We start from the raw sequence: 18,497 nt of genomic DNA, 5'->3' as shown, positions 1-18,497 counted from the left end.
GACCCAGCAGTAAGCTGAACCTGATATTTGGTTCAGAGTATTTCTGTCTCTTTGTGATGTGGACACACATCTGTGCGTCTCTGCCCAGCCTATTCATAGAACGACCACTTGAGCAGTCTCAGGGAGGCCTCCTATAGGAATCCATCTCAATGCAAAGGCTGACATATGGCTGAAAGTTCTATTCACTTTGGATCAGTGTATCTTCTTCTAACCGTGCCTCCTCAGATTTTCCCACACTTCCAGTTCCAGTTTCCAGTTCTCTGGTTGTCCACTAGCCAAGGCCAACACTTCTACTACGACACAGACCTATGTGGCCAAAAAAAGATGACCACTGCTGCCAAGAGGGCACCCCCATCAGTGCCTGCTCACTGGGGATCATGTGTTGTGTCAACATAGTCTCTCAGATCAACGCCAGCTGCAGGGCGCCCTCCAAACACCAGAGTGCAGATAGGCGGAGTGTCAGTAGGACTGTACCCACAGCTTCCCTCTGCCAACTCTACTGAGGAAACACCATGGAGACATGGTGTCTCAGTGCCAGCTTCCTGCCATCAGATTAATACAGACTGGCATGGAGTTATAATAGCAGGCTGGCCGGGTCTGCAGACGAGAGAACAGCAGCGGATTTAATGGAACATTATGAATTCAGAAAAGTCAAATCAAAGGCTCAGGTGCATCCAGTAACGCCTGGACAGTTTGGATGTTTTCACATTTTTCATCCCTCCTAACGAACTCAGATCAATGACTCAGCATTTTTTGCGCACAAGTGAACACTCCAACCATACTCAGTACTCAGGCCCCACTTGAAGTGAACTAAAAAGTCTACAGAACGGTTCGCCTAATAAGTGCATCGTGAACACAAAGCGCACCGGGTTCACTCTGCCTTTTTCACTGTATTATAACCCTTTTCACTTGCCGTAGTGACTGTAGCGATGGTGAAAACTCAGAGGTAGAGAACACAACATCCAAAGCATGGCAGCAGCATGGCATTTTGTGCTCATATGTAATAAATAGCCCTGTTTTCCCTATGAATGTGCACATGAATTTAACCAGAAAACACAGGAGGAGGCAAGCATAGCAGCAGACATATTGCTTCAAGTGAGAACTGCCCAGAAATCAGTGCAGCAGGGGTCTGAGAGCTCTAGAGGTCCTGGTTTGAACAGAAAGATGACTGAGGCCCCAACAAAGCTGAATTGGACGAGAAAGAGAACCCAGTCCTCTTTGTAATAAACACACAGTGTGAACACAAAAAGACCTGAGACCTTATTCTGGTGGTCCACTTTTTGGTCCACTTAGAGGACTGAGTTCGGTTCTTTTAAAAGGGACCAGGTGTAAAAACACCCTTATTTACATGTGGTCTGGTGCAGGGGTTGCAACCTTTTTGACCTCGGGGCCCAATTTTCCTAGTTTAAAGTGGCCCAGGGCCCATTCAAATAGTAACACTTGTGTGATCCAAGTCTTGGTCTGATTTGTATTTAAGAATCAAGTCCACTTTAACAAGCTAAAACCTTGTGAAAGTATTTTCTCTTCCTGGCCCCTCTTAGTCCACAAAGCAGGTTTCCTCTTGAAAGCTTGAACTTTGTCTGCAACAAAAACATGTTGCTATTTCTCCCTTGAAGTAGGATATTCGGCTGGTTTAACAGTGCAAATGGGATATTTTTTAATTTTCTCCAGAAGCTGATGCAGTATGTCTGCGGCCAGGTCAGTAATACAGTGACTCACGTGTCGTTGAAGAGGGGGGTGGTCTTCTTGCCCGATCATCTCACGGCACCGCGGCAGAACCAACTCCTTCTCCTCCTCCATCCACACGTCTGGCTACGAGCTAGCTGTATTTCCAAGCACATTTAGCGTTGCCAGTCAGATTTTCTCTGTATCTGAAGCCCATTTTCCTTTTTCTTTCCAACCAGCTTTGGATGTTTGGTTTGTTGATGCCGTGTTAGCTTTGAAGGCTTCAGAGCTTCGTTGGATATTGTTAGCCCACACTCCTCCCCATTCACAAAGCCAAACTTTATAAAGTCATTTGCGCAGAATTTTAGCTTTTTAGGAAAGGTTGGCACCACTTTCATCTTTATTTTTCTGTTTTAAAAACTTCTCCGTAACTTCAGCCAAATGTTTGTAGCTGACTTCTTCTGCTGCTGCTTATTAGAGCGTGTTAAACGTCTGGCCACCGCCGCGCTGCCACCAAGCGGTGGGAAGCTGCGTTGCGGCCCACAGGTGCATAACTGAAAGTTTTTTTTGCGGCGGCCCACTAGTTGGCGCTCGTGGACCAAGAATGGGCCCATGGGTAGGAATCACTGGTCTAGTGTATGCTTGATGAGATAATGAATGCAGCAGTAAGGCTCCATCCCTTAATATTTAGAGAACAGCTCTCATCATGGCTGCCTCTACAGCTAGGAACAACCTGTGTCTACCAAACTGCATTATGGGAAATGTAGGATCCAAAAAAGATTTTGTTGCAGTTTTTCATTGACCACCTATGGCTGGATCAATCCTATAGACATCATTGATCTCATCAGGCTCTTCCTCTTTGCCCATATTTGGATTAGGCAGACTGGTGCGCAGCAGCCACACTGAGCTCTTCAGGAAAACTGTGGGTGACATCACAGAGGCTTCATCCATCTTTATAGACAGTCTGCACCTGCTGCACTGGAACCAATATGGAAGTGTGTCAATGACCTTTGACCTCTGCTGGTCAGCAGACAGAGGGGTGCCTCTGACATCAGACCACTTTAGCCACAGCTGCTGCTGGGCCTGGATGGGGTGGGGGTCACACCATGCTGTCTCCCTCCACCTCTGGAAATAGACCCTGTTGCTAAAGAAGTTACATAACCCCTGCTTTGTTGAGTGGTTGATTAATGAGCACAGGGGGTGAGAGACGGCTAATATCTATTTCAGCGTTAAATTACAGGCTTGAAAGGAAGTGAACATCTCACCTATTTATGTGCTTTACTGACAGTTACTGTGGGGCTGATTTTGGGGGCACCACATTAGCATTGATCCTAAAAATTGGGGTAGATCAGCAGGTCAGTGAAGCATACAGAAAGAGGGAAGTGTATGTGAAGTCAAAAATAAAGAGAGGAGCCATGAGTTAGTAAAAGAACAATATTCCATAGTTTAATATCATCTCTGGCAGGCATTAACTGTATTAAATACACATATTGCTTTCCAGTTTTTGTGTTGAGAGCGATTTAAGTTTTTAGTTCACATTTAATCAACTTTACTCCAGTCGACATGTGTCAAATCTGAATCTGACTGTCCTGTCCAAGGCAAATAGAATTATTATTTACATATGATACAAAAATATATTTCACAAAAAAAGAGACACATTTACAATACGAAGCTCTATAAAATTACAAATATATTTCTATTATAAAAAGCCATTTTTAAATACTCTCAAGTTTTTGGATGAGGGAGTGTGACCTGTGTGACCTGTGTGTATGTGTCTGTGTGTGTGTGCTGGGATGTTTTCGGTTCCAGTGACTCTTTGAAGTAAAATATCCTCCTAACTCATCATGGGGTCCATCACCTCACGGCTGTTGAGTGTTGTCATTATGCAAAGCTAATTTTGACCCTTCCTGCAGTCCAGAGCGCTGCCAGGTTGACTGGTTGCCATCCAGCTGCATCCTGTTCGGTGGGTTTCTGATTTTTGTGGGGGAGCAGGTGCATATGAACTGTTCAGGGGGAGGTGGGGTCCAGACTTCCACACCCTCCCTCTTTCCCTCCCTCATGGCTACACTCCAAGACGGCTGGTAGCTACTGGGTCACATGCCTAAGAAGAGACAGAAGACAGACGTGATTAGAACGGGACTCCCTGGCTCCTGCGTCGCTTCTTTCTATTCTCAGAGTTTTTTTTTTTTACAGTAAACAGTGGTGGCCCCAATAAACACGCTTTTCTCCAAGGCTAACAGGGGGGAGCCAGGTGATTGCTGACTGACTGAGAGATGGGGACCGCGAGTCCAAAACAAGAGCAGGCTGGTGAAGGTGGAAATATGTTTAACTCCTACTTGCTTCTTGTTGCATTCCTGACATTTACAGTTTCAGCCCAGTTTTGCACCAGTGCACATTCCTCATACTCTGATGCAAGTTCCAACACTCACAAGCCCCGAGTACAGGAGAGATCCAACAAATGAACCATGTATGATTGTAAGCTGTGTTACCACCTCCTATCGCCTTCTCAGGTTTGTTTGTGCATGTCAAAGTTGTCTCCAGGTCCTTTGCAAAGAAATACTCCCGTTTTATAGACATAAGAGGATTTGCGTTGCACATAACATACTAAATATATATATTTATACAAGCAACACACTGAAAGGGAGAAAAGAATGTGCTATGTGGTGTGTGTTTATTGATTAACCACCCCTTTTTCAAAGCGTAGTGATGTGTAAACAGAAATACGCCGCCTCTCTCTCTCTCTCCAGTGTAACCTCAGAGGCCTAAAGGTCCACATTACGTGCCTCTGCTCAAACATCATTGTTTCTTAGAAACCTAAAGGGAGTGGTTCCTGTGTCACTCCGAGTGGTCATTAGCATAGCTGACATGGGGAACAAACGCTCCTACTAATCCCAAGTAGCGGGCGGCGCCAGCATGCGGGCTAATTCATCAGGGGGCTTTGACAGCCAGATTGCATTAGCACTTACTCTCTAATGTCCTGTCAAGGTCGGCGATGAAGTCCTCAAGTTCTTTAGTGTCACCCAGTTTGGCTGCAGGGAAAAAGAGAGAGGTGAGAAAGTTATGATGGTTCTTCACACTGCCGTTTTTTTACTGGGTTCTGATGGTTTGTGATGGATTTAAAAAGAAGTTTAGCTTACGTTTAGGTGACAGGAGAGGGTGAGGTGAGGGGGTGGTGGGGGAGAACACAGTGGGGGAGAGCATGGTGGGGGAGAGCACGGTGGGAGAGTTGAGTCTCTCATCGCTGAAGCTGAAGCTGTTTCTGTTAAGCGACTCGGCACCTGTTCCGAAAAAGGAGAGAAGACAACAAATTGGATGAAGCGAGTGTCATCTGTGTCAGTGGAGCAGCTTCAGGGTGTAATCACTGCATTCTCCTCTAATGACAGGCTTCCTCTATGTCACACATATGCGGCACATGCATCGACAAAAAAAGTTCAGCAAAAGCTGCTTCTCTTCTTCCAGAGAGAAAAAATATAATTAATTCTCAAACGTGGCAGCGATACAAATATCATTCTTGAACAGAGGGGTCTCTGAAGTCATCCTGCTCTTGAGAGTTATGAGGATTTATCTTTGACACATCTAGAGGCTGATAACAGAGCATGCTCCTGTAGGGAGCACATATCATAGACAGCTTTCTATTTGTTTAGATGAGCTTTGCAGAAGCATCAGCATCCCTGATCTGAAGTGTGTGTGACAAAAAACTAGCCTGTGTATATCCCTGCGGAACTCCATTTGAACTTCATGGCTCAGATGTCAAGCAGCTACTTATCCCCCCCTCTGTGACCTGCACCTCTGCCACCACACAGTGCAAAGACGGGGACGCACACACACCACAGGGCGCGCGCACACACACACAGTTTAACCTCAGTGTTTGACTTGAACCTGAAACCTCATTCCTATGCTTCCTTTTTTGTCATAGCCATCTATATCCTTCACTCTTTCTGTCACACACACACAGGCACTCTGGGCTACAGACACTTTTGTGTCATTTATCTGCACTTTCAACAGTCAGTCCATCCATCAGGCTGCAAGACAATAGTGGACAGGTCCCCCCTTATTAGACTGCCATGGAGAGGACAGAGCTCAGGCAGGAATCTGATCCCTTAGGCAAATCAACAAGCACATTAAGTGACACTAACAGGTCCAAACACCTTCAGTGCAAGCTCATCGTCATCATCTGTGTATATTCAAGCGTTGTTTCATGCATGTGGCCAGATGATCATCTCTGTGCCTAAATGTTTCCACAGACAGACACACGCTTTCCCCATCTGTATGTCCTGCTCCCTGCTCCTTGAGTTTGGCAAACTATCTTTGCACATGGAGAATATTTTTCTCAGTGCTTCATCCCTTTTGGCTTACAGCCTGCCTGGGGCCATTTCTGCAGCTGCTTCTTAAAAATCTGTATGGTTATACATGACAGTAAAGCAGCCACAATATAGGGACAGGTGTGCCAAAATATGCAGCGCTGTAGCTTCATCCAAAGTTTATTTTTTCTCACTCCTTCTCGCTTTCTATCTCTCCATCTCTGCGCCCTGAACGTGCAGCAATGTGGCAGTCTGCGCTGTCGATGGTACATGATAAGAGCCTGACCTCCTTCATAGAGTTACTACTAATTGACAACAACAAAGTAACCCTCTCTGATCCAACCAGAAACTTCTTTCTGGTGTCACATTCGAAGCAGAAAACACACTTGAATCAGATCATTCCTCCCTACTCACTCTCTGAGTCGCTGATGCCGCTGTCGCTGACGCTGGCGCTGCTCCTCCTCTTCATGGTCTTCAGGTGTTCGTCGTACCTGAAGTGTCGCTTCTCCACCGGTGACGTGAAATCTTCGATCACCGCGTCGAACTCGCACAGTACATCGTTCAGGTCATCCTCCTTGACGAACTTCGCTGCAAGAAAAAGCGCAAAAACACGTTGGATTCTTGTGCGTAAATTGGATTTAAAGCTACACTGTTAATAAATTAAAGCAACAAAAAAACAGGATTAGAACTTGCAGGTACCTTGGGGTTTCATCTTGGGAGACTTCATGATATCAATTATCCAGTTAAGTCCTAAGAAAGCTGTGTTTTCTATATGCGTATATGTCCTTCAGTGTAAAGTTCCGGTCTGTGCCAGTGCGCAATACCGCTGAAGGTCTTGAACTGAACCGTGCAGGTCCGAGGAGTGCCGCTTTTTAACGAGCTTTGCTCAGCGGGGGCGGTGACAGGGAGGAGTAGGACAGAGAGGGGAGGGTGTGTTCGTGCGTGGGTGCGCGCGTGCGCGCGAGAGGCTAATAAAACTTTTCCCGGTTGATGTTACACACCCCTGACGTCTCCTTCATAAAAAGCATGTTTGTAAACAACTTGTGTGTCGCTCACCAGGCAGAGGTGTGAAAAGGAGATATTTATAATCCTGACCCAGTGCTGTTCACATGAAGGCAGGAGGAAGGTTCACAGTTCCAAACCTACATTACATTCTGCTTGCATGTGAATGTGTGTGCATGGTTAATCATTTATCTATTATTCAAAATCACAGCCCAGCAGCTCTATTCTCATGGTGATGGAGTTCATCCAGCTTTGAGGGAGGATTCGGATGAAGCGGGAGAAGATGGGAGGATAGATGTAGTTCTTCACATGGTCATTGTTATTTGTATTGCCAAAAACACACTTCTTAATCTGGATCAATGCAAACATTTGACTGAAATCATTTGACAAGTAGGATTGTTGACTCTGATGGAGAGTTTAGATGCTATATTTAGCCCTCCAACCATATTTATGTGTGTTAACACCGACCTGGGCCTTGTTAGTAAGTGAGTTTAAAATTATAAACTGCATGTATCGGGTTTTTAGCAGCAACAGTATTAGAAAAACCCACATCTTTTATGTGACCAAGACCTGAAATCAGGACACTAATTCTGATTTCTGGTCTTCGTCACATAAAGGATATTGGATTCATCTGGAACAGAGGAGAAGCCAGGTTATTCCCATTCCTGTCATACCCGTATCCTTGTTTGAGAAAACCACGATGTTCACATCAACAACACCAAGAAATCCATTCATATGCCTGATATAAGTGAACACACAAAAACATGCAATAGAGTGTATTCAAAGAAACACAATATTTTTTATTTAAATACTCTCAGACAGAATCTTTAAGCAGTGAGGGATCTGATCAGACCAAATCCTGTATCTATCTCACTGACATGAACATAATTTAGTCTGAGCCTGAGCTACAGCCAAAGTGAACCTGGAGCGACATCTGGTGGCAAACATAAACAGTTGCAACTGATCTTTGTGTGCTGGTGTTCTTCCCCCTTAATTACATTACTTCTTATGTAGTTTAAATGACAATAAACTAAACTTCTTCTTCTTTCTCCACTTTTTCTTCTTCTTAACAACTTCATAAATCCATGCCACAGTAATATTACCTGCAGTATTTCCAGACAGACAGTCGGCCAATAAAGCTGTCTGTGAGTTCATTTTCCCTCCACAGATCAGAAGGGAGTACTGCACCCATGCTGAGACTTTCACACCTCCAGTGCCCAGTTTAACATGATCAGCAAATGGATAAACATAACATGTGTTTGCAGCTGCACGTGTCTGTTGACTCTGGAGGCCCGTCAGGTGCTGCTTAATGACGGGTAGGGCCTCAGCAGAGGTGCTAAAAGTGACACCTTCCAGACACTGTGAGAAGATATCAGAGTTCCCATGCTCATTCTCAGGATGCCAAGACTCTGCGCAGACTCAAAATCCACTCACACATCACTGAGAAGGACACAGAATAACAAGAAATCTTTATTTAAATATAAATTATATGATCACTACTTACATATTTACATTCATTCAGATTTATTTCTGATGATAACTTGAAAACTTGACATTTAAAAATACATAAAACTATTGACAATAATTCCTAATTGTGAAATGCTGTATTATCCTTTTGTAACTTGATTGAACATCCAAGCCTGGAAATGGAAACTTCCCACAGGCAGGAGTCCTAATTCATGAAGCCACAGCTCCACAGACTCCATGATGAGTTTAACAAATGCCTGAAGCAATAAAACTGTGTGCGATATGCATAATAAACAACTGTATATGTGTGAGAGTGGAGGTGCTTATGTCCAAACCTACATTACATTCTGCTTGCATGTGAATGTGTGTGCATGGTTAATCATTTATCTATTATTCAAAATCACAGCCCAGCAGCTCTATTCTCATGGTGATGGAGTTCATCCAGCTTTGAGGGAGGATTCGGATGAAGCGGGAGAAGATGGGAGGATAGATGTAGTTCTTCACATGGTCATTGTTATTTGTATTGCCAAGGAAAATCTAGATTGTGAGCAAGAGAGAGAGAGAGAGAAAGAGAAAGAACAAAAGTCAGTTCCCTGAGACTTATTAGACAGTCCAACGTAATTCTGTCACAGCTCACCCTGAAGGACTGGTTCTCATCCTCTGTGTAATGGGTCCAGTGGATTCCACTGTCACTGTACTGCAGAGCGTAGGAACTGACGTACATCTCTGTGCCCAGAGATTTGGCTCCTTGTGTTACAATTCCAGTGATCTTCTTAACCTGTGGAAGCTCCACCTGAAGCCACTGGTTCATGTCGCTATACTGTGGAGGAGAAGGCCCAGAGACAGAGAGAGAGAGAGAGATCTTAAAGTGTTTCGCTGACTCTGAATGTATTAGATGAGCTGTCTGTTAGGACTACTACCTTGGCCTTCCATGCATTGATGGTGCCCTGTTTGTTAAGCCGTGCTAGTGAAGGTCTCCAGGGTCCAGAGTACCAGCTGGGGGCAGTGGAGCTGGCTGTGATATGACGGTCTTCAATTAGGCCGCTCTCCATCCCTAGAGGCATTGAGCATCCTTGGATGCAGGAGATTATTAGATATGTGACATTTGCCACTAAACTGAGTAACAGACTGGATACACAAAGATGTGCGTTAAATTTGTGATTGAAAAGCTGCTGGCCATGGTGGCTGAAGCCTTACCATCAAGCTCACAGCCGTAAAACTCCATGCGGACTGTGGCTGTGTTGTACCAGGTGATGGGGTGGAGCCTAATGTACCGTCCAATCACAGGAGGGAAGAAGGTGTTTTTCTTTGTCTCATAGACTTCCTGGTTACCAGAGAATACCTGGACCAACATAAATTAACATTATGATCACCCACATGTATGGTGAAGTTTGTAATATCACTCAGTGAGCTGACCAAACTCCTCCAGTCCCACCTTCCTGAAGTCCCTGCTGTCTCCTTTATAGAAAATCCACATCCGGCGGTCGTTGCTGTAGGAGATCAAGTACCTGGTCACAAAGTGTGAGTGGAACATCTGCTTGGCGCCTTGTGTGGCCACCTGGCTGATCACTACGGGTCGTTGGAAGTCCACCTATAGCAAGCAGACTGTATTTACACTAACAGCAAGTATACAGTTAGAAAACATGGTTCTAACTATATCTACACCACATACCTGAATCCAGCTGTTGTTCCTCTCTGTGCTCCATGCGTTGTATTTACCCTGATTGTTCAGTCTGGCAAGATGAGGCTCCCAGTATCCTGCAAATACAGTATGGAAATGTTATCATCACTCTTGGGAGCAAGTTGCAGTTGGACCAAACAGAAGCCAGAATGCCTACCTCTGGTGTTAATTGCTGTGATTTGGTCGTCTTTCACGCTGCCTGATTGTAGACCCAGTGGGCGGTAGCAGTCTTCAAGACATAAAGGCAAACTTCAAGTTGCTGTAGTTAGAGAGTCCGATTGTAAATATGTTTTGTATGTACACACCATTATCTAACACCAGAAAGAGGGTCTGCATGCCCTTCTGTTGGTTGACACCAACTTCTGTCTCCAGTTGCCACAGGCCAGGTTTGGATGGGTACATCTCCAGAGTAGCAAAACCCCCTGCAAGGACAGTTCAGTTTAAATATTGACAAAAGCATCTTTGATATGATTGGGTTCTGATTTCTGTTGCAAACTGGATGCTCCTTACCTGGCAGCAGTGGGTAAACTGCCTGTCTGTAACTGGTGGTCTTCTTGTGTAGGAATGTCTGGCCATGGAAGTGGATACTGTGAAAGTCTTTTGGTGAACCCATGTTGATCAGGTGCCAGCAGACAAGCTGGTTGGTGTACATCCTCAGGCCCTTCAGGCTGTAGATAATACCATTGATGGCTGCAGACATATATAAAAAGCAAAAAGTCTTAGTTTTGGTGGTCTTTCTGTTCTACTAATAATTACTATAGCAAATGGTAGCAGATAATTCATTACAATGGAACTTTAGGTTCTCCTTGAAGTTTGGGTCCAAAGCTCTCCTTCGGTTTTTCCTCAGCATAATCTCATGGTTCTTCTCATAGTACCAGCTCTGCGACTCATCGAAAGTCATGAAAAGCAGCGTGAACTCCCTCATGTCCAGTAACTTCCTGTCCAGGGTGCCCTCTCGACACACTAGCAGAGGCCCAATCAAGCCAGAGTGGATATCCCTCTCCTTAAAAACGGAGCAAACCCTAGGTTTAGCATCATAAAATGTGTGTTTTCTGTTAAAGTTAGTTTAGAAAATCCACAATTTCCTGCCATTATACACTTGCATTTAGTTAGAATTTATTATGAGGATAAACTACTCACAGGATTGACACCTGAATAGTAAGCCCAGGTCCGACAGTTAGACTCTCCTGGTAATGGCCCAACCATAGAGTTGACTTTCCATAAGTAAGTAAAGGTGGTATTGGGCTGGACCTCGTTGTCGTATTTAAACCAGTACTTGGAGCCATCCTCATAGGACAGACCTTCTGTTTGCTTAGTGTAGGAAACCCCATTTGGGTGTAAAGAGTATGGACGGTTAGCATTGTTCCTGAACACCACCTGCAAGACAAAAAGACATGTTCTGTGTTGGTGTCGTTAGGGCTTCAAAGAAAGACATTTTGGAGAATTACTGATTTAATTTAATGCAAAACAATTATAAGAGAAGACACAAAACTTTTTTGTTTCTTAGGTAAAAATGAAGCTGCTACCAGCAGCCAGATAGCCTGGTTGAGGGGCTCAGAAGTACTTCCTGTGGGGGTTTGAAATGAAGCAAATGTGGAAGTACAGTCCCTTTGTACAACTGCAATTAAATTATAGAAATAATAATAGAATAGAAATAGAAAAGATTTACTATGAAAATCTCAATTTAATTAAATCCTAATGAGTATTGCTAGCAGCTCTCATTAGCTATCATAAAATACCATCTTAAAATACAAAGTTACCAGGAAAGTGGTGTACAGACATCTGGCCGTCAACAGGGAAACACACAATTGGATGCTGTGACTGATGCTGGCGGTCTTACCATGATGGTTTGTTCAACCTCTGCCTTGATGACAGGTCCCAGTATGCCAAGATGCTCATCTATTTCCCCACGGATATCAGGCGTGGTGAAGCTGCTGTCCATATACCCTCGGAACACCACCTTGGTGAACTTAGTTTCTCGGCTGCTTTGTAGAGACTTTTCTTGTCTCCTGTGTCAGAAACCACATTTATTTTTATCTGTGTGTGTGTGTCCTGGTTTCTTATAACCTTTTCCTACTGAGTTTACCTCCCGTAGCCAGCGTAGTCCCATTCTACTTCTTCAGCAGCGATGAAATAAGTCTTGACATTTTGACCTGAGAATTTCAAGTAGTACTTTGTGGTCTCATCTATGTTGAGATTCTTGATGTCTTCAAGACTACTGTAAGGGTCTTTGTACATCACATACTCATATTCGTCTGCTTTCACATCCGCTTCATCCAGGCCCAGGTGATGGGGTTCATCACCTGGAAGGTACAGCTCATAGTCACTGAAATCAGGTCGAGGCACACCAATGACCACAGGGTTGTTAATGAGCTCCTCCTCATCAGACACTGGTTGGGGTGAGATGGGTCGTGAGCCACGAGGGCTCATTCCTGGGTGGAATCCTCGAGGTGAGAATGGTAAACCACTCCTAGCCTGAGGCATGTATTCCTTCTTTTTCTTTGTTTTTAAACCTTGGCCCTTCTGGGGTCTCTTCCGGAGGTTCACCTTCCTGGTCTTTTTGGGAGGTGGTGTTGTCTGAGGGGTCTGCTCCTCAAAGTATTTCTTCATGTGGTCAGGAATCTCCATGGGTTCCATTTTATGAGTTCCATCGTAAGTCCAGTTGTAGCCTTGCGGTTTGTAGGAGGAGGTTTTGATGACCTCTGTATTATTTTCTTTAAGGTAGATAAAAACCTCTTCACTGCTCTCTGAGACATTTAACTCTTCAGAACTGCTGCTTTTAGAAATGGCACCAACAGAGGCGGTGACATTACCTGTCTCATTGGAGGAGCTTTGCACAGAAGATGTGCTGGTCAACTCATCAAGCAGAGCGGTGGCATTCTCCCTACTCTCTAAACTCATCCCTAGTGGATCCAGATTATGTGTAACATTTTCAAGGCTGGAATTGGCTGGAACATCTTCAGAGGAATTCATTTGGAGTCCATACTCAAAGGTGACCAAAGAGTCATTGGCACTGGTGGTGTTGTCTGTCAGCACTGACTCGGTTAAGTTGTATCCGTTTGTGGCGTTGATGTTCACCTCTCCAACATCAGCTGTTGGACTTGGCAACAAGTAATCTGTAGCATCTACTGACATGTTAGCATGATTTGTTGCTGTGTTATTATCATCAGCATTCAGACTGTCAGCAGATTCAGTGATGTTTTGGGTACTGTTGAGACTGTCGATGGTAGGCAAAGGTACTGAATAAGAGAACACATCTCCTCTAGTGAGTCTCTCCTCTGACACATTCCCTGACAATGTCATAGTGAGGTTGGTAGTTTCTTCTGAAGTTATGGTAAGATTTTTAGTCTCTGCAGACACATTTAATGAAGCTGTAGCATTGTCAACTGTCATATTCTTTGTTTCAGAGACATAATCTGGGTCTGAGAGAAATTCAGACACATTGCTGTTTGAAGTTATGTTGTCATTCTGTAGCAACACACTGTTCTCTACTTGATACACAGATGAGTTATCTAATTTTGATACTGTATTATTGTTCTGTATTTGCGTTGTGTTCTCACTGATGCTTCGGTTCTGAAGATGAACTGTTGTCAGATTTACGTCATCCCTCCAGCTTGAAAACAAAGTGTCATTCTGTACATCTGGCTTTGCGTAAATAAAGGTGGTATTTGTATCACCGTCAAGCACATCAATAACATCATAGTCAAAGACGGAGAGGTCCAGCAGCTCTAAATCTGAAACATATGATTTGTTTTTCAGAGACCTGAGACCCAGCTCTTCTGCAAAGGTATCTGTGTACATATCTGGTTCCTCTGGTTTTTCCTTTGCGGGGACCGGCTTCTCCTCTTCCTTTTTGAGATCATCTAATGTTGGAGGCTTCCACACAGTAAATTCTTTGTTTACAAGTGTGTCTTCATCCTCATATTCATACTGGTAGTCACGATAGCACTCAACATCTTGAAACTTGACACGCATTCCTTTTGTCGTCTCATGGGAGTTCAGGGACGCCAGGAGCCAGACACCTAGATCAGGAAAGAGGTCAGCCACTATTGATGTGTAAAGGATTCTGATTCAGAAAATACTTATCATCACTGACTCACCAATGTTGTCCATGTTCATTGTGATGGTTTCTCCAGTCATGGGATAAAGGCTGAGAAAGTCCTCTGTCCTTTCATGAAGCTCAAATGTGTGGCCATAGAAGGTGGCTGTCTGGATGTAGTCCTGTGCGCCGATGCTGGATACATGCCATGTTGCAACCTCACCGTTGCAGAAGCCCAGGAGTGGGCCACTCTCATAGCTGTATCCATTAATGGCTGTAAGTGTATTTACTGTAACGTTAACTAGAGTTCAGGATGGCCGATCAATAAAATATATTGGTGACACTTACTGTGCATTATGTTAGACTTATAAAAGTCCGGGTCTGCTTTGTTGACTTTGGATCGATCACAATACTGGCGAATGTTTGCATCCAGGTACCAACTCTTGTTCTCATCAAACACAGCAAAGACAGCATGCTGCTCCTTGTCTGCTTTCAGCTGCGGAAACAACACGTTGGAAATGTGACTTAAAGCAGACTACAGACTAATATATGCTGGTGTATGTGAGACACACCTTCTTTTCTAACTCATTTTAATTACATAACTAATATTGAATTACAGGAGGGGGAGATATAATGCAAATTGCTTTAGCTTCAGACGTGTTTGCTTGTTACGTTTATTTGCACAAAACACTCATTAATGCTCATTAACCGTTTTTACCTGCACATTCCTGACGTTAAGGGACTGACTTTTGCAGATAAGGATCGGTCCAATCAGTCCTGAGGCGATGTCACGTGGTGTGTCCACCGCACTGTGGTACAGTCGTGTCAGACATCGGGAATCTCCATCCAAGGGTTCATCCTCTTCGGCCACTGTCCAGACATAAGTTTGTGTCTCACCTGGCTGAACACCATGAGACTGGTTTCCTGGCAACAAAATGCTTCATTAAACACTTCATGTTATTAAATCAAAGTGGACAGAAGTGTTTAATCAATGAGATCCTTACCTCCTTCTGGATAGTTGACTCCCTCTTCTGACTTCCCTATTGTCAGTCCATGTGGGTAGATGCTGTAAGGCCTGGAGGCCATGTTCTTGAACACAATCTGTAAAAGCAGACACACAGTCTGTAGTCAGTGTTAAATGATTGGAATATCTCTGCATCCTTCAGATAAACATGGCCTCACCGTTATAACATCTCTGATTTGTGCTCTGATCACTGGGCCCAGGATTCCCAGCTCATTTTTCCTTTGCTTGTTTTCTAATCTCTCAGTGAATGACTCGTTTTTGTACAGAGTGTACACCGCCTTCTTGTACTTCCCACCTATACGTGTTGATGACTCTCTCAGATACTGGAACTTGAAGTCCCTAAACAAAGAAGATTAAGAGGTTTTGTGTTATTTAGAGTTATTTAAAACAGTTGTATATGCTATATTTCGCCCCACAGAGCCTTGAACATTTGTCTACTTACTCATCGATATGTTGGTGCATGTTAGGTGTATAGTCCCAGATAACTTCTTCAGCAGCTATGTAGTATTTCCACTCCGTACTTTGTCGTTTTTGTGCGATTGTCATTCTTCGTTGGGGTTCTTTGAAGCCTTCACACTTCTTTACATCCACAAAAGCGTGCATGCCAGCTGCAATGACAGAGATAACATTTCATGTATGTCTGTTCAAACTATAAATAGTGGATCTCTTGATGCACAACTCACCCTCCAGGTGTTTCATGATGTGTGACGACAGCATCCAGCGACCCGTGTGCAGAGCCACCATCCTGACAGTGGTGGAAGAGCCGCTGATCAGCCCCACTGAGGACACTTTATGCCCGGCCTGCTCCAGCACCTGCCCGTTCATATGCACTGAGAATAACTCCGGCTCTGAGCTCATGCCCACCAGATGCAGGCTGATGGAGGTGTAAGCACACAGGCTGACATCTGGAAGGGAAACTTGGGTCACTTTGTGTATTTTACCTTCACATTCTTAAACAAACCACCTTGTGAAGGTTTTTCTAAAGACCACCACCTATTGCAAAGTATTCACAGAACTTATATAGTCAAAAGGAGCATATGGAAAAGTAGTACAAAATGATTTATCAGCTATTAAAAGGCGGCTTATTGAGATGTGTTTATGATGCTGAATGAGTTTAGTATAGACTAACCTGGCAGCGAGCCTTTTGTGTATCCGTTGATGGTGTATTTCACATGGTTGTCTGGGGCATGGACATTAGGACTGTACTTGCTTTTATTCTCATCAAACACACCGAAGAGAAACACGTACTCCTGATGGACGCCGATCTGCCTCCCAGACTCATCTAGACTGCCTGCACAGACGGAGAAACACAGTCATCAAAATGAATTCCTCTTAAAGCAGCAGCAGCAGCAGCCCCACGGATGCATTTTATTTCTTACCAGGCTTGCAGATGAGCAAAGTACCAATGAGTCCAGAGTTGTAGTCCTCTACCACATTTTGATGGGAGATGTAGGTGTAGGTCAGACAGGTGGGGTCGCTGGGCTGTGGAGAAACGTCAGATGTCACCTCCCAGTAGTAGACGTGTTCCCCGTTAGGCTGCACTACATCGTCCTCTTTTTCTTTTTGTGATGTGTTGTCAAAGTAGTTGGCTCCTGCAAAGAATAACAAAAAAAAATCATTCATTACAGATGAACAAGGAACTGTTAAAATTCTGGAGGTAGATTCCATCTCTCTGTGTGGGTCTACAGAGAATACATTAATAAAGCCATAATGAAGAGTTTCCTGCAAGCTGTTCCTTCATTTTGTATTTCGTTTGTACTCTGAACTTTGTATTATGAGCAAATTAAGGTCTTAATTTCCTAAATCCAGTTCTGTATGTACAGACACAGACAGAAAGTGATTTCCTAAAGGTTAGCAGCTCTTCCTGTTGGACTTCAGAACATCTGCTTTGATAATCTGTCCGTCCTGGTTAATGTTTTAGAAGAAGACAAACACAGTTGTTTGTTTTATTGGCTGTTGTGCAATTATCAGAAGGAGGAACACCAGGAGCACCCACAGTGACCCTACAGCAGCGGGACAGCTGCGTTGCTACTCTCATCAGATTAGCCACATTTGTTAGATAATTCTGCATCTGGGAAAATAGACACCCACCTTCAGACTGTTTCCCATAAGCCACCCCGTGTGGGTGGATGCTGTACGATCCGCTCGCCATGTTTCTGAAAGTGACGACAATTGTCTCCCCCTCCTCAGCCCTCAGCGTGGGTCCGAGGAGACCTGCAGAGGAAGAAAGGCCTTTGAAAAAAGTTTTTTTGAAATTCACATTTCTTATGCTTCGACATGCAGAGATGATTTCAGACAGACTCACCACTGCCTGTCTGGCTCATTATTTTTATGTAATCACTCTCCTATTTATTCTAGCATAAACATTCAGTTTGCCCAATTTTCCCTAAGATTCATAATTATGTAACCTTGGAACATTCCTTAAAATAAAAAGTATTTTGGCACTAAATCAGACCTAAACTAAACTTTAAGTAAGAATGAAATAAAATATTGAGAACTGTATATGGCATGTGGTTACATTAATTTATTGCACTGCGACAATTATCATTAACCTGGGATAAGAATGTAAATACAAGACTGCAAAACATTGGCTGAAAATGATATTAAATAATAATAAGAATGTATATAAGTATAATGTACATACTAATTAAACCCACCACTCCAAAAAAGTTAGGCAATATCTTTTGGGAAGTTATTGTGAAGACAGGATGATGTGTTTCCTCAGATATGCAAGCAGACAGACAGACTGTGAGTACATGCAAACCTCACACATTTACCTAACCAGGATGGATGAGTCTTAGCCTGTCTGAAGTCTTTCTCATATTCCCGAAAGACCACCTTCTTATAGGTGGGACCAAACCTAAGGAACAGTGGAAAAACACACATGAATCTGCACAGAAAAAAAGGGCAACATGTAGCTATACGTCATAGCAATAACGTCAGATAACAAACTGAACTGTTATGAAGGACAAATAAAAAAAGACAAAGCTACTAAAATGATGTATCTTCCAAAAATGATTCATCAATTCAATATTTCCATCAGTATCTTACCTGTTTGATTCATTTCCAGAGAAATTCCATTCTATCTCAACAGCAGCAATGTAGTAGTGTCTCTCCTTGGGTGTATGCTGGTCTGCTTTAACATGGAGGACAGACAGAAGAACCAGGACAGACAGGAGACAGTGAGCTGTAGCCCAGGCACAGAGCCCCATTTCTGGGATCAATCCTCCAGGTGAGACTGGTCTCTTCTGCAAGTCAAGAAGCTGTGATGTGACAGCAAGGTCTGCTCTGTGTTTTATCTGTGACACACACAAACAC

The 18,497-nt window shown here is 43.7% G+C and overlaps 2 protein-coding genes across 3 annotated transcripts; both read right to left on the bottom strand.

Annotated features, from left to right (window-relative positions):
* Positions 1 to 3,085: 3,085 nt before the first annotated feature.
* On the bottom strand, positions 3,086 to 6,826 carry rgcc (regulator of cell cycle). 2 transcript variants are annotated; one of them, XM_028394578.1, is made up of 5 exons: positions 6,666 to 6,826; positions 6,381 to 6,554; positions 4,803 to 4,943; positions 4,632 to 4,694; positions 3,086 to 3,766 (listed from the first exon to the last, which is right to left on the bottom strand). In XM_028394578.1, exons 1-5 carry the CDS (start codon positions 6,691 to 6,693, stop codon positions 3,759 to 3,761), a joined length of 414 nt encoding a protein of 137 aa, XP_028250379.1. In that variant the 5' UTR covers positions 6,694 to 6,826; the 3' UTR covers positions 3,086 to 3,758. The 2 variants fall into 2 exon arrangements, with proteins under 2 accessions (XP_028250379.1, XP_028250377.1); XM_028394576.1 differs by lacking the exon at positions 3,086 to 3,766 and having other exon boundaries at positions 4,621 to 4,694.
* A 1,649-nt stretch (positions 6,827 to 8,475) lies between these two features.
* f5 (coagulation factor V) lies at positions 8,476 to 18,463 on the bottom strand. The gene is made up of 25 exons (XM_028394296.1): positions 18,231 to 18,463; positions 17,957 to 18,039; positions 17,271 to 17,393; positions 16,559 to 16,771; positions 16,309 to 16,470; positions 15,863 to 16,084; positions 15,622 to 15,787; positions 15,338 to 15,518; positions 15,160 to 15,256; positions 14,874 to 15,079; positions 14,504 to 14,651; positions 14,217 to 14,429; positions 12,203 to 14,138; positions 11,957 to 12,125; positions 11,257 to 11,493; positions 10,903 to 11,119; positions 10,627 to 10,806; positions 10,422 to 10,538; positions 10,274 to 10,345; positions 10,108 to 10,193; positions 9,871 to 10,026; positions 9,633 to 9,777; positions 9,356 to 9,507; positions 9,073 to 9,255; positions 8,476 to 8,972 (listed from the first exon to the last, which is right to left on the bottom strand). The coding sequence occupies exons 1-25, from the start codon at positions 18,389 to 18,391 to the stop codon at positions 8,826 to 8,828; spliced, it is 5,772 nt and encodes a 1,923-aa protein (XP_028250097.1). The 5' UTR covers positions 18,392 to 18,463; the 3' UTR covers positions 8,476 to 8,825.
* Between the last annotated feature and the right edge of the window lie 34 nt (positions 18,464 to 18,497).

This window comes from Parambassis ranga, chromosome 21 (assembly GCF_900634625.1).
Source record: "Parambassis ranga chromosome 21, fParRan2.1, whole genome shotgun sequence".
Taxonomy (NCBI): domain Eukaryota; kingdom Metazoa; phylum Chordata; class Actinopteri; family Ambassidae; genus Parambassis; species Parambassis ranga.
Note: the sequence above shows the minus strand (reverse complement) of the source record. Positions and strands in the feature narration are given on the sequence as shown.